At 43.1% G+C, this 14,071-nt stretch overlaps 1 protein-coding gene across 1 annotated transcript in view; it reads right to left on the reverse strand.

The window, feature by feature from the left end:
- The window catches only part of LOC128707030 (LIM/homeobox protein Lhx3), a 32,902-nt gene that overhangs the window by 16,977 nt on the left and 1,854 nt on the right, over positions 1 to 14,071 (reverse strand). Inside the window, exons 2-3 of the mRNA XM_053801974.1 lie at positions 12,392 to 12,587; positions 8,914 to 9,128 (exon numbers count right to left, since the gene is read on the reverse strand). Coding sequence (XP_053657949.1) covers positions 8,914 to 9,128; positions 12,392 to 12,587 — 411 coding nt within the window. The remainder of the gene's footprint in view (positions 1 to 8,913; positions 9,129 to 12,391; positions 12,588 to 14,071) is intronic.

The raw sequence follows: 14,071 nt of genomic DNA on the forward strand, positions 1-14,071 counted from the left end.
TCCTCTGCCTGCAATCGATTAAGTGACCGGGCGTCTTCTGCCCGGAAGAGGTCAGCCATAGACAGCCGTGTCCAATGATTGATGAGGTGAGTTCGTAAAATCTTCATTTCAACTACGGGAGAGCATCGGAAATCGGAACACAAAGCGGATGAGACGAGCCGCGATGTACACAGACTGTGCGCAACCGATCGCGATCGTGGTGAGCAACAAACGGGCTGCTGCCGACCGGCTGCTGAAATCGATTCCAACAGGTGTCGAAAGCCAAAACCAAACAAATCGACAATCGAGTCGAAGATTAATTGCTTCTGACACATCGGCCAACCGAAATCAACCGTCGTATGTGGGTTATGGCACGATGTGAGGTATATTGGGCTGTATTGCAGTGTAAGGCAAGGAAATAGCGACGTGTCATAAAAACACATGTGACAAATTGCACTGGTGTTTCTAATTTAATTTTCAATTTAAATAAATAATGCTCATTTCCTTTCACTTCATTTTACTATCATTCCATTGACAATGACGCCTAGTGCGGTACCATAAACCCAGCTCTTCTGTGTGCGGCAATACCTTTATTGCACCCATTGCAATAACATCAGTGATGGTAACTGCATTTATTAAAGTTGAATTACCACCCAACCAAAGGCGAAAGGGTAACCTTTATCGGCAGATGTGTACTTTCTAATTTCGGTTGTCCTCAATATGGTGTCCACCTGCGAAGATGCTTCAAATCGATATTTGTGAAATTTTTCGTCGTTAGCCTTTCTCCTCACTCACCGACAATAAAAGATAATGTGCGAAGTACTATTACCAGACACTATAAATCGAATTACTTTCACACTGTGTCGCTCTCTCACACGGTCACGATTTGTGCATCGGAATCGAAACGTCGAAAGCGCAGTGACAAATAGTTTGTCATTCAAGACGGCAAGCAACATGAATCTTTGGAAATCAAAGCAGACGAATACAGCAGATTTTCAAAAATGATTACACTAACGTTCATGTTAATGTTTTAGAGCAGTAATGTAATCATTTGCCAATATTCTTAACGGAGAACTCTCTCATAACAATTCTCTGAATTTAGAAGATAATTTAGAAGATCTTCAACACAACAACAACACCCTCAAGAGGTCTAAGGCCTGCCATTTCTGGGGTTTTTTGACTTTATTTCTCCGTAGCCGGATAGTCATGCAGACGGAGGATTGGTCCGGATGAGATTTTGGACCGGTCCTGTCATGTGAAGACCGGCGCATACACCACCAGACAGCCACAAGGACATATTTACACAAATAAACTGTGTTTTGGAAGTTAACAAGTATAATAGGCTTGGATAATAGCAATGTAATTCTTCGAGCTAATATATTTTGAGCTAATAATATAGCTATATTATTTCGACGATATATCGCAAAAACCTGTACTTATGACATAGCTTGATAGACATTCGGCCTAGTTTTGGCTTTTCATGCAAGCCACTGACGACATTCAAATTAACATGACTGTCAGGAGCTCCATGGTACTAAGCGGAATTTGAATTGTTCAACATGAGTTACAGTCGAAATACAACTCCATTTCTCTTCAATCTGCTTCACCAAATACTAGTGGGTGGTCTCTGGAACTCCTGATGAAAAGTTCTAATCCATCGGTTCTCAGAGGTTTAAGAAATTCCGGGAATCGATTTGCAAAATGTTGTTTTGAGAATGTTTTTTAGCATGAGCTGTAACTTTTTTATTTACCAAGAATTCGAATCACAAATCTTTATCAGATATTCTTGAGCACTTGAACTTAGACAAATTTTGACAAGAATACAAAATTGCTTTCAATCTTGCGAAATTCTGAGTGTTCAACTTCCCTTGCATGTGCTTACAGCAGCAACAGCACGAGATGCGTTGGATGGTTTTAAGAAATCGTTTCATTAGCGGCTATGTCAACCCCCGTACAGGTACTGTCAAAATTTTACAAGCTTACCGCGTGGAGATCAATTTCCATATTGGATCTCCGGCTAATGCCTTCTGAATGCGATCATCCATCCCAATACCCGCCGATTTTCATTCAACTTCCGTGCGTTGGCATTCATTTCCTTTCGGGTTCTGGGTGCAAGCAGCAAAAAAAAAAACCAAACGGCAAAGCTGGTCAGTCTTTGTTTTTGTTTTTGTGCCGAAGCTTAAACTTTCCCCCAGTTGCCTTGCGCCCTTCGCTCACCTTCAACAGGCGAGGAGAGAGGACGCTCGCGTACAGCTAATTTTCACCATGTGCACCAATGCGTGTGTTATATTGTTTGTTCGAACCATGCTAAACGAGATAGTGAAATGAAAAGTAAACATGCCGAAACCGAATCCACCGATCCGGGTGCTAGCGTAATCACGTTCCCTCGCGTTCCCGATGGTTCGGGTGGCTAACCAGATTTACATGCGTAAAACCGCACCGAAACGGCTAAAAGGAACCGCAAAGGAGCGGGCACAATGGGAGGGGCGGGACAAGCGGGACAACCGTGGACGGGAGGAAAGGACACAATCGATACCCTTGTCCACCGGCAAGGTAAGCGTTCGGTAAGTTGACACACAGCTCTTTTCGTTTCGTTCACACGCCTCGGAAGCGGCAAATCCCGGTGGCCGTACGAAAAGCAGCTTCCTGCCATGCGAAACTTGGTCCTTTCGGTTGATCCTTTTTTTTTTGCTCGTTTGCCATGGATTTAAGAGCCGACCGAACGGGCTGATCCGTTTAGCTCGGGATCGGCTTTAGGATGGAAAGCCGGAGCTTTCACCTAAGCTTCTAACTTTGAAAGCAACGAGGAAAATTCAACCGGTCACTATCGGCTTCCCTTCTTTGTTTTGCGATCGATCGGGCCTGACTGACCGTTTCGGGTTGCGAATGTAATCAGCGTAATGTGATCGGTAAGGGATGCGCTTTTTTTTTTGGTGGGATGTGTGCCGGTATCGGTATCCTACCATTCACACTTGGTTGATCTTCTGTCCTTCGCCGCATTTTTCCAACGTTCCAACGTTAACGCTCACTCGCTGCATCTTGTTTCGGTGAGCAACTGAAGGTTCTTCGGGCCCTACCATACCTAACCATAATTCGCTTAACTTATGTAGATTCGTTAACGAATGTCACGCGCCTACAATATGTGTGCGCAGGTAGCGATCCGTGCGTGCACGCACGACAAAAGTCCACCGAAAGTCGATAAGCCAACCTGCCGCACTTGCTGCCTACCCGCTGGCGATGGTGATCCCTTTACGAGTCTATTAGTTCGATCACGGTTTATCGGGTTTGCTGTTCCTCTTTTTTTCCCCCGGACTCAACCACCACCTGTCTGTGGTGCGGATTGTCGCATGACTGATTAGAGAAATGTTTATGTACACGTTTAGCATAAATTACGCTGGAAAATCGCATCGAACAACCACCGTGTGTAAGGTGCATCGGACTGCATGGTGCAATGCTTGGATGAATGCGTTTTCCGTTGAGTTATGGGTGGTCCGTTAGTTTGTTATCTTAGGCTGTAGACGCTAAATCAAGCCTGCGAGAAGGTTTAAGATAAAATTTAATTACCTTTTCGGTATTATATTACCTTCCATTTCCAATGTTTGTAAACCGTTGTGCAATATAGTGGAACAAATTTAATTACATTTTTGCAATTCAAATACAAGTTTTACAGCAAATAAATTGTGCAATATTTGTTATCTAAATTGCATTCTCGTTTTTAATTTCAAACAAATTTGAAGATAAATTTAACTCTTGTTTATTATTTGTACATAGCAACGAACGCAACCAATGGACTGCACTTAAAAGCAGGCCATTTCTTTAGTCACACACGTCGGAACAGCAAACAACGTTTTGTACAGCGGCGTACCTTTGACGGAACGTCATTTCATGTGTGAAATGAAATTGCGCTGCACCTTGTCGCGCTCGTGCAGACAAAGGGCGGCTTTTGTGTCTTAAGCTTAGTTCTAACTGCCACGCGTAATATCCGCGAAATTTTCCACAAACACTTGAAACGCGCGGCAAATTTTCTAAACCATTTTAACGCCTTAGAACACCGGAATGCCACCCAGGGTGAGCGCCTTTTCTTTAACTCCATTTGGAGCTGGAATAAACAGACTGTGGGCACATTTATTGCAACATGCAACGTACCAGTACGCTCGCAATCGATACACAATCAACGCATGGTAAGTGTATGCAACTGAAGCAGTTTCTAGCAGACCACCGGCGTAGATTTTGCAAAGCGGGAACCGAGACCGTGTTTCCCGGGAATCTTCCGCCCAAAGTCACGAGCTTATGACGTTTGACGAGGTGACCGTTAGTTTGAGCGAGTGTTAAGATTAGAACCGTCCTCCGGCGCACGGCGTATTGAATTGGCCGTGCGTTCCGGTTTGTTACGCGAACCATGGCACATGGCACACGAGCGATAAGCAATCTTTATCCCGTCCAATGTGTATCAAATGCGCATTGGATGCGGAAAGCGAAATGCTTATCTCGTCACTTCTGTCACGGCAGCTAGCGAAAGTCGCTCTTTTCGTTAACTCGTAAGGGTGGAATGTAAATGTGTTTGGTTTTAAGTTTATATATGCTTAAATAATCTTGAGATCACCCTACCCGAATGGGACATATATAAGGAATTGGATAATTTCAGTCCACCAAAACTAGCTTAACAAAGTTAGAAAAAATTTGATCCTAAAATATTGGAACTTCCACGATAACATAAAGTTGAAGAAATTCTTTATTGTAATATACTCTTTCTGTAAACATCATGATGTTATGGTTAAAGTTATTGGGGGTTAATAAATACACCTAAGATGACAATATATTAAAATTTAATATACTGTTATTATAAGAAATATCTCGCAAGAAATATGGTCAGATGGACACTTCATTTTAACTTTTCAACTTGATCGAATCGTACCCTATTATCGGTCTACCAAAGACGGTATATAGCGCCTTGATACAAGCAGGATAATTGAAGTCCCTGGTAACTTTAAATAGTAGACATTGAGCTCTGTTGACTCACCGATGCATCTCGTCTAATTGTTGTATAAATTCAACGCATATTGATTTTTATATCAACGGATATTGATTCAAATCATTTGAAGAATGTTTTAATTTAGCAATAAGATTGTAATATCTTGTATTATATTATTTTAAATATAGGGTTCTAGTTGAGTCCAGGAATATCCTGAGGGATTTTTACTGTGCTCCAAAGAAAAGCCAAGCAAAATGGCAACTTGGATTGTTTTAATATAATTTTAGCTTCACAGACTTGTTAATGTGTAAACTTTTGCAAGAGACTTCTATCTAACCACCACTTGGGGTAGTTATCCTTCCCATAAAAAAACCCAACAATTACCTTTTTTCTACCCTATTACAGCATCACACATCACATCAGCAATGCAAATCTTTTCGTCTCCCATTATCAACAGTATCATGCGCAAGACTTTGCTACTTATTGCACATTTTGCAATCCCATTACAAGCGAAGTTTACCCAAAAATATATCAATCACACCAAAAACCAAAAATGTTCTTCCCACAAGCCACACCCCACCGAAGGAGCGGTTGTGTGAGCCATTGCTGCGCTGAAAATACCATAAATTCTTCGAATGCATTTGTAACACTTCTGGTGCTGTTGCATTGCTTCAAGGGCAGCAAAAAAAAACCCCTTTAAAAGCCTCCAGCTGCCTTTGCCGAAAAATCAAAGCAAAAATACACAAAAAACACTGTTGGGCTAGGGTTCAAAATATTCCGCACATTAAAAAAAATAGCATCCCTCTGGAGCACTGGACTTGGGAAGATTGTGTGCGTTCAAGAAATGAGATGAGGATGGGTTTTTTTTGTTTCTGTTTTTATGTTTTCCTTCAATTCCTTTTTTTTCATTTTTTTTTTGTTTTGCTACACCCTTTAGATTCTGTTCATTAACAATGTATAAACAAAACTAATCACCAAATCCACGCCGTGGCTCCCCTGCTGGGCCGGCGGTGAATCGAGCAAATGTTCTTTTTTTTGTTACTTCTCACTTACACTGCCAAATGTTTCGAAACGAATTAAAAAAAAAAACCAGTAAGACCAGCGCCCAGCCATACATCGCCAATCGTGCACCGAAGCATCATCATATTTGCCAAACGGTGGTACACTTTTCAAAACAATATTAATGCAAAAATTGGTTAAAAATCTCAATTCCAACGAAAAATAAAAAAAACCAGCTCGTTAGTGTTTCAAATTCTAGACCGAAGCATCATAATGGGGTTTTTTTTTTCTCTGCCCCAAATCCCGGTGCATTCGTGGATACCAGCATTGGCCGCAAACATTCTTCAGAAAACCAATAAAACGAACCCGATCGTATGGGGATTGCATTGCGGTCGAAGGGAAAAAGAAAAATTCATTTTTATGGTATATTAATTATGATCGAAGTTATGGTGGATTTCGTGTTCTCCGTTCGTATTTCGGCTGGTGTTTCCTATCTGTTTTTCTTTTGCGCCCCATCAAAACAGCCTGTCCCAGCGCTGTAAGGTACCGGTATAACGTCTGTATACCGAGCGCACCCCAATCAGCTGCATACGACAACGTGTTGTGGCGGCATAAAATGCAACTCCCCAAACATAAAATATCACACCCCGTGGTAAGCGATTTTTATACCGGTCCTCTGGCCAGTTTTTGCCGGCCCGAGCTACACACCGAAGCAAGACAAACGATTTGCCTCGTGACGGACGGGTATAACAAAACGCACATTAACTCATTTGTCGCAATGCCAAACGAGCAGCGTTTCGAGTAAAAAAAAAAAGCGAAAAGAATCATGTACTTGGAATCATGCACCCCTGCCCTGCCCCCCAAAAGCCAGACCCTTAAAGTGACAACAGCACGGGTCTCCCATAACAATAATAATAGGGGGAGGAAGGGTGAAGCGCAACGCAACCGGCAGCAGCAGTAACATTTATGCACAACAACAACCGGAATCAACAACGGCAGCGAAAACGAAGCGACGCAGTACAACCACAAACAACAAGCGCGACAACATGCTTGACCATTCGCCGTTCCGCCGTTGAAAAGAAGCATAAATTATGCTTTAAATATGCTAATCCCACGGCTCCCCTTCCAGCAACACCCGCTCACGCACCACTTTTACGTTGTGTGGAGGACTTGGGGTTTTTGATTTGCAATGCACTTTCTTCCGTGCCGTGTGTTGTTGCCCTGTACATTTCCACACGGTTTGACAGTTTTTCAGGCTAATTATTCATCTGCAAGGTGAGCTCTCGTGCCGCTCAAGGTGGCCTGCCAAAGGAACATATTTTTATGATTATTTCAAGCTCCAGATAGCAATCTGGCTTCGAATGGTACCAAAGTGGTACTTAATGTGTGCAAAAACTGCAGCTTTAATGGAGCTTCTTTCACGACTAACCTTGAACTGTTAATGTTTTACCAGTGCAAGTAAAAACAACCTCCTATAGTAACAAGTGCGATTAAATGTTTCGCTAAGTTATGGGCTGTATGTTGTAGGTCCGTAAACTCTCACATTTCCTAACACATAACCATACCCTCGCCGCGTTCTGGTTTTCATATGCGGAAAAGCTCCCCCATTACGAAAGAATGGCGGCAATGGTTTTGGCGCAATCTTATTCGCCGGATAATGTTGTGCATCGATTTATTGCAAAAAGGCAAAGAAAAAAAGAAACCCAAATGTATCTGCCGTCCAGTGGTCCTGTGGTTTTCCCAATGTCCCGCAGCAATTGGGAAGATTTGTGAATCGTTCCTGGCAAAACCGTACGGCACACGGCGTTTGGATAATTTATAGGGCAATGTTTCTTTTTGCCGTATGTCAGTACGAATGGTTGTACGATACGATAGCCGGGCATGGTAGACGATGGGCGAAAAACCAGTACCACTCTACCCGGTTTGAAGCGAAGTGTTGTTTATTGGCAAAAATTTCCATTCGAAGGGCACCATTAAAAGCAATCCAAGACTGGTTGTGGGGAGAGTTTTACACCACCCAGAGCTGTACCGTGTTGGGCATGCAGTGTATAAATTGTGCAAAGGCATGTTAAGAATACCTCGAACGAATTCGATTTTGCTGCATTTTTGTGTATAGTGACTACAGTTTTCGAAGCCATAACAATTTCCCATCAAGCGGAAAAGGTTTGATCGAGCAGTAAAAAGCTTGTCACGGCACAAACAAATGAACAGATCAAGCTCTGTAGAACATCTTCATTTCCAAAATCATCTCAGTGCGACGGCTGACAAATGTCAGCCCGATGACATCAAATCTTTGGCTCTATTTATCTTCCCCAGGCAAAAGGACATTGTTAACACAGGAACGTGGAAGTATAAAAAGAAGCTTTAAACGGAACGAAAATGCCATCGATTGGAAGAAATAACCCTACACTGTGGGAAAGCTCCAATCCTGTACAAACACAGACGCGTCAATCCGCAAAGAAGATACTACCCAAACCATACGCCAACCACGGAAAACATGGAAACGGCCGAATCGAATCTCACCACTACCAACGTAGAATGCGATTTTGGGGAATTACCCTTGGGGGGGGGGGAGGGTAATGCTACCCATGCACGTTAGACAGAGACCATCGGTGTCCACCCATATGCACGCAACAAATGCGCATGACCGAACACAACCTCCAACGCTCCAAACAACGAATTCGTGGGGGAAAAGTCACGGAAAATGGATCCGACGGAAAACCCGCCGGCTTTCCGCAACGCCACAAGATGGAGTCCGTGCCGTAAGAGCAAAAGGGGAATTCATCGTACATCATCGCACACACGTTAGTCGTGCCGTTCCGCTTCTTTGCACGGTGCGAAATGGCGCCCGTGATCACCTTCCCGGCATACCAGGGAGACCGGAGTTGGAATATCGATTTCTTCACCCAGACACAGCCACCCAGCGTATCCTGGGAGTTTCCGGTTGCGTGCTGCTTGCCTACCTGTCATCGGGTGGGGTCCCTTGCCGAGCATGTAATCGTCCTTGCAGATGAACTTATTGTCGTCCAGCACGTACAGCTGCTCGCCGGTGCTGATCTGCTTCCGGCAGATGCAGCACGTGAAGCAGTTCAGATGGAACACCTTGTCGCGCGGTTTCCGCACCAGATCCGACGGTGCGATGCCCTGCCCGCAACCACTGCACTTGGTACCGTAGCGCCTGTTGTGGAGAAGGATGAAAGAGACGAACGAGAACGGGGGTTAGAGATTAGAGAGCGAGCAGTGACAATTTAAGTGCTTTAACTTTACCGGTCGGTTATGTGAGCATGTTTGAGTAGCGATAAATGAGGATAGGTGAGATATATGTGAGCATGCGATAAGCAGCAACCAATGGTTAAAAGTTCCGATAAAAGGCGCGAGATGTCACGTTTGCAGATTGGGGTTAGTGTAGTTCAGGTACGAAGACTTCAACTTCACAAAACGTGAACAAATGTTGAAGGTATACCTTCTTGTCCTTTTTGAATAGTACAGCTTGGATAAATAGGACCAGTGATTTCTTGCTTTCTGGAGAGAACATCCCACTGGAAACTGGAATTCTGAAGTCCCACTGCCACTAAGATATAACTAATAAGTGTAAAGATGTCTCGCGCAACTATTAGCTTATTTTTGCCGACGATATAGCAATATTTATTCAAGTAAAGCCAACTGCAACTTCACGTTTGAAGAACGTTGGAGAGTTTTGTTTCGAAACTTTGTGTTAATAAGTGTTAAAGGATGTCGTTTACGCGTGTTCTTCGAGTACTAGAAACATAAATACATAATCAATTATTGCCATTATCATTAGTTACAGAACTCACTTTCAAGTCATTCTTGGAATAAATAATCGAACATTAAGAGTTTGACCTTTAGGATTAAAGTTATTAGAACAATACGAGTAATTGTCTAAAATTCATTTACAGGAACAGGATCTTTTTGCTCAGACACTTACTTGACAACTCAACAACACGGTATCACAATTCCTGACATTAGCCTTAAGTATCGTTAGTTACAGAACTCACTTTCAAGTCATTCTTGGAATAAATAATCAAACATTAAGACTTTAACCTTTAGGATTCAAATTATTGGAACAAGATGAATAATTGCCTAAAATTCATTTACAGGAACAGGATCTTTTTGCTCAGACACTTGCACGCCATCTCAACAACACGGTATCAGAATTCCTGACATTAGCCTTAAGATACGTGATACAACGCAACGAGTATTCAAGACACTTCGATATGGACCATAGTGTAAGAATTCTTAAAAATTGAGGAATTTATTTGGGATCTCGTGTAATTATCGGAGATCTGCTCTATTTGACGTTTTTTTTCGAGCGCCTAGACAGTCAATCTTCAACAATATTAAATAGAAACCGAAGCAAACCAATCTCGTTTAAATTAAAATTATATCAAATGGTGCCTCCCATCGAATTGTTCTTCTCGGGAAAAGGCACAACAGACAAAAATTGCACTCGGGCGGATGCATTAAAATGCATAACAAGAAGGAAGACTCATCTTTAAAATTAACTCACGTCTCATCAAACTAAAGCGAGCATTTTTAAGACTTTAATTCGTTTTGCTTGATAACGTTCCTCGCTTCCTGCAGCTCGTTAATTAACCAATTCCCAAAACGAGCATCCGTTTAAAAAAAATGCATTTCCCAAACGCATCCAAAGCGTCAAAGAACAATCGATCCGATTTAATTGTGACATTAAAGAGCACCCCTGCGACGCACAGCAAATACCCACACCGATACGCACATCGCAGCGATGGAGAAGGCCTGCTATCCGTAAGGCTTTAAAACAATTGATCGCTAATCAGTTTTATTGGGGTTTGCTTTCGATTAAAGCTCGGCGCTGCTCGCCTACGCAACGTAATAAAACAAACCTCAGATGAATGAATCGATGTTGTTTTGGGGGGAGTTACTGGTTTTGTGTGTGTGTGTGTTGTTTTTTTTTACTCAAACAGTCTAATAAATGATCTGCCGTCTGGGAAGCGGAAAGTAATCCTTCCGTTCAGCAATCCAACACAACGGCGCTGCTCGATCGATCAAGCAGGAATTTTGGGAGAAACGCAAAAACGGGATGATGATTGAATGTGACCTCCGGCATGAAGCTGTAACACGGCCGCTGCTCCCATTTACAACACAATGCCCGCAAGATGAACACGTGACGATACGCGTCCCGGGCTTCCTGGCGCAAATCCCCACATGGGCCTCCAAGGGCTGGCGACGATTTTCAGTTACCACCGTCTGAAAAACCGGCGGACGAAAAATCGCACTCAATGAATCTTTTTCTCATCGTGAACGTGGGGCCTCCGATTTTTTTTTCTGATACGTACCCAAGGAACACACCCCGAAAATGGAACACGAAGCAAAAAACAAAAAAAAAACAATCAACCAGCAGCAGCAGGAGCTAGCGGGAGCAGGAGCGTTTCGAGCCGGAAAACGATCAATCTCGGATGTTCATCTGAAATGCAACCTCCTTAACCGTCTGGTGAGGATCAATTTTGAGACAATTTCAACCCAGCGGGCCCTTCCGTTTATAGGCCGGGAGAATAAAACTTCCCCGAAAAATCTGAGGCGTTGCCGGCTCCCAAGAGAAGGGCTTTGGTGCACTTTCGTGGTTTGAGGCATTTTCCAGTCGCTTCGCTGAATTGTTGGGTTGTTGTGGTGGTATTACCCCCCCTTTTACACAATCAACTCTCGCACGCATCATCAACAATCATGAGATCACGATCGTCGAGCTTTGATCCTCCTCCCATTCCAAGCGGTGTAACCATTGCTTGTCCGGCTACCTACCCAAAAAAACGATCCCGAAAGATCCCCCCCCTGATTACAGTGCGAAAAATGAAGCAAGACACACACGGGAAAGCCAGAAAAAAAACATACACAAAGACTGGCCAAAGATAAATGTTTTGCGATCACCGCATCATACAGCGTGGTTGATAATTATATTTTTTCCCCCCGTTCCGTACGAAAACTCGCGGGGACCATTTTGGGGACCACCGCCACTCACGCTCTAACCAACCAACGGACGGAGTTCTGCAATCTGTGGATCAAGCGCTTGTTTGGCATCGTTTTTTTTTCAGTTTCGTCCGCCCCACTAATTTTCGTACAGCTCGAGGGTGACTGTTTTGCCTACCGTTTAAATGGCGGTTATTGTATGTAAATCATAGCTTGAGGATTTGTATGCTCTTGAGATATTTTATACACCGCTGATGGGCCACTCCCTTGGCGGGGAGAGTCGACCGTGAAAAGGGAGGTACTAGGGGATGGGACGGAAGACACCCAACGTTAAAAGCTTCGCAGCTTCAGGGGCTTCCGGTAGCTGGTAGCGCTACAAACCCATTGTTACGCACGATTAGTAGGCCGTTGTTATATTTATCTTCCCTTAAACCATTCGCTCTTTCATCTCGCTTCTGTGCGCTCTCGTGAAGTTCTCACCTGAAGAAGTCGTTCCGACAGTAAAGCTTCGATTCTCGGCTAAAGCATTTGTCGGCCAGCGGTTGGTGACATTCGCAGCATCGCACGCACGTCGCATGCCAGCCGCGCTCGAGCACGTTGAGCAGGAATTTGTCCAGGATCGGTTTGTTGCAGCCGGCGCACGGATCGCCCAATCCGGACGGTGGCTCACCCCGACCTGTGAAGAGATGATAGATTTAAGTATGATTTACATAAAGAAATTATCAACATTTTCCAGCGAATCTTCCAAGTTCTCTGGAATTTCTACAAAATTATGCCTTTAAGTTGGACTATAATGCTTCAAAGTAAATCTACAATTTTTCCCACTTTTGTTAACTTTTTGAGAGATCGGTAGAGATCGGGCTTTGATCAGAATTATTTTTTGTTCTCAGAAGTTCCAAAAAGACCTACCATAACCACTTGAACTACAAAAAACCTGAATTTCTTTGGCAAAAGTCTTGCATTTTGTGATAAAAACAGATAAATTTAAAACCATTTCTGAACTCTTTTCAAGATGAACTAGAATGAGGCAAGTTAAGACCAAAGTTATTTCCACCTTCTACAACTTTTCTTAAGCTTAGTTGAGAATTTCTTTGAGTTCAAACAACTTCTTCTAACGATATTTTCATAAAGTAAGAAAGATTACAGATCGAATTTTCCACATTTTAATTAATTAATGGATTTTCTGAGGAGATTTTAGAATGAAAATGTAAACTTGAGACCATTTGAAGTGGAATATGGAGAGGTAGATCTGGAATTCTTCACATTTGCATCAAGCTTTTTGAACTGAGTTCTAATATATGCTGCAGAAAGTCTAAAGATATCCACAAATTCCTCTTTACTTATTCCAGTTCAACTCGAAAAGCGTCTTAGAATGTCTCCAACTTCCTCATCTTGTACTGTTAGATCACTAAATTATATTGTATATGGAACATATTTACTTCATAAACTCATCAAAGGTAGAACACAAGCATTCCTGCATACAAAACGCCGTCCTCGGATCGAATCCTTGCGCTCATCAGTTAGCCTACAACACCTTTTGTTTTGATAACCTCACGGGAATCCGACTTCTATCGGTTTCTCGGAAGCGGAAGATCCCACCCTGGTTTTCGTTGATAGTTTAACACCCGGTGGCCCATTATTACGACTGTTGCCACCTAAAAAATCATCACCCAAAAAGAGAAGGATCAAAAACGGATCGTGTTACGCCAAGTTTGGGAACGATTAGGCAACAACAACGGCCTTCACAGGGGGGACAAGCGGGAATTTTCACACATGCGTTACGGATTTGCGCACAATAATGCGGCGCGCCGCCGAATGGTTTGATCCTTGTTGGCTACGTTGGCATTGCTGCCACCGTGTGGTTAGTATTTTTACAGCCGACCAGTATCAGTTACCGTACGTAACTCCGTAGGGTCGAACAAATCGGAAAGTGGTTGTTTTTACAGCCACTCAACCATCGGAAGCATCAACAGCTCCGAAAGGGAACCGCTTTTTCCGTTTCGGTATGTGTTTGTGTGCGCCCTTTTGCGAGGTGTGCTGATGTGTGTTGATGTCGGTTTGTTTTGGCAAGCACCTCGAAATTCGATATGATTTGTAAGCGCAATGGTGGGATTTACTGTTCCAATCGTAAGCGATACTTTTCGGGGTGAATTTGTAATC

The sequence above is a fragment of the Anopheles marshallii genome, chromosome 2 (genome assembly GCF_943734725.1).
Source record: "Anopheles marshallii chromosome 2, idAnoMarsDA_429_01, whole genome shotgun sequence".
NCBI lineage: Eukaryota > Metazoa > Arthropoda > Insecta > Diptera > Culicidae > Anopheles > Anopheles marshallii.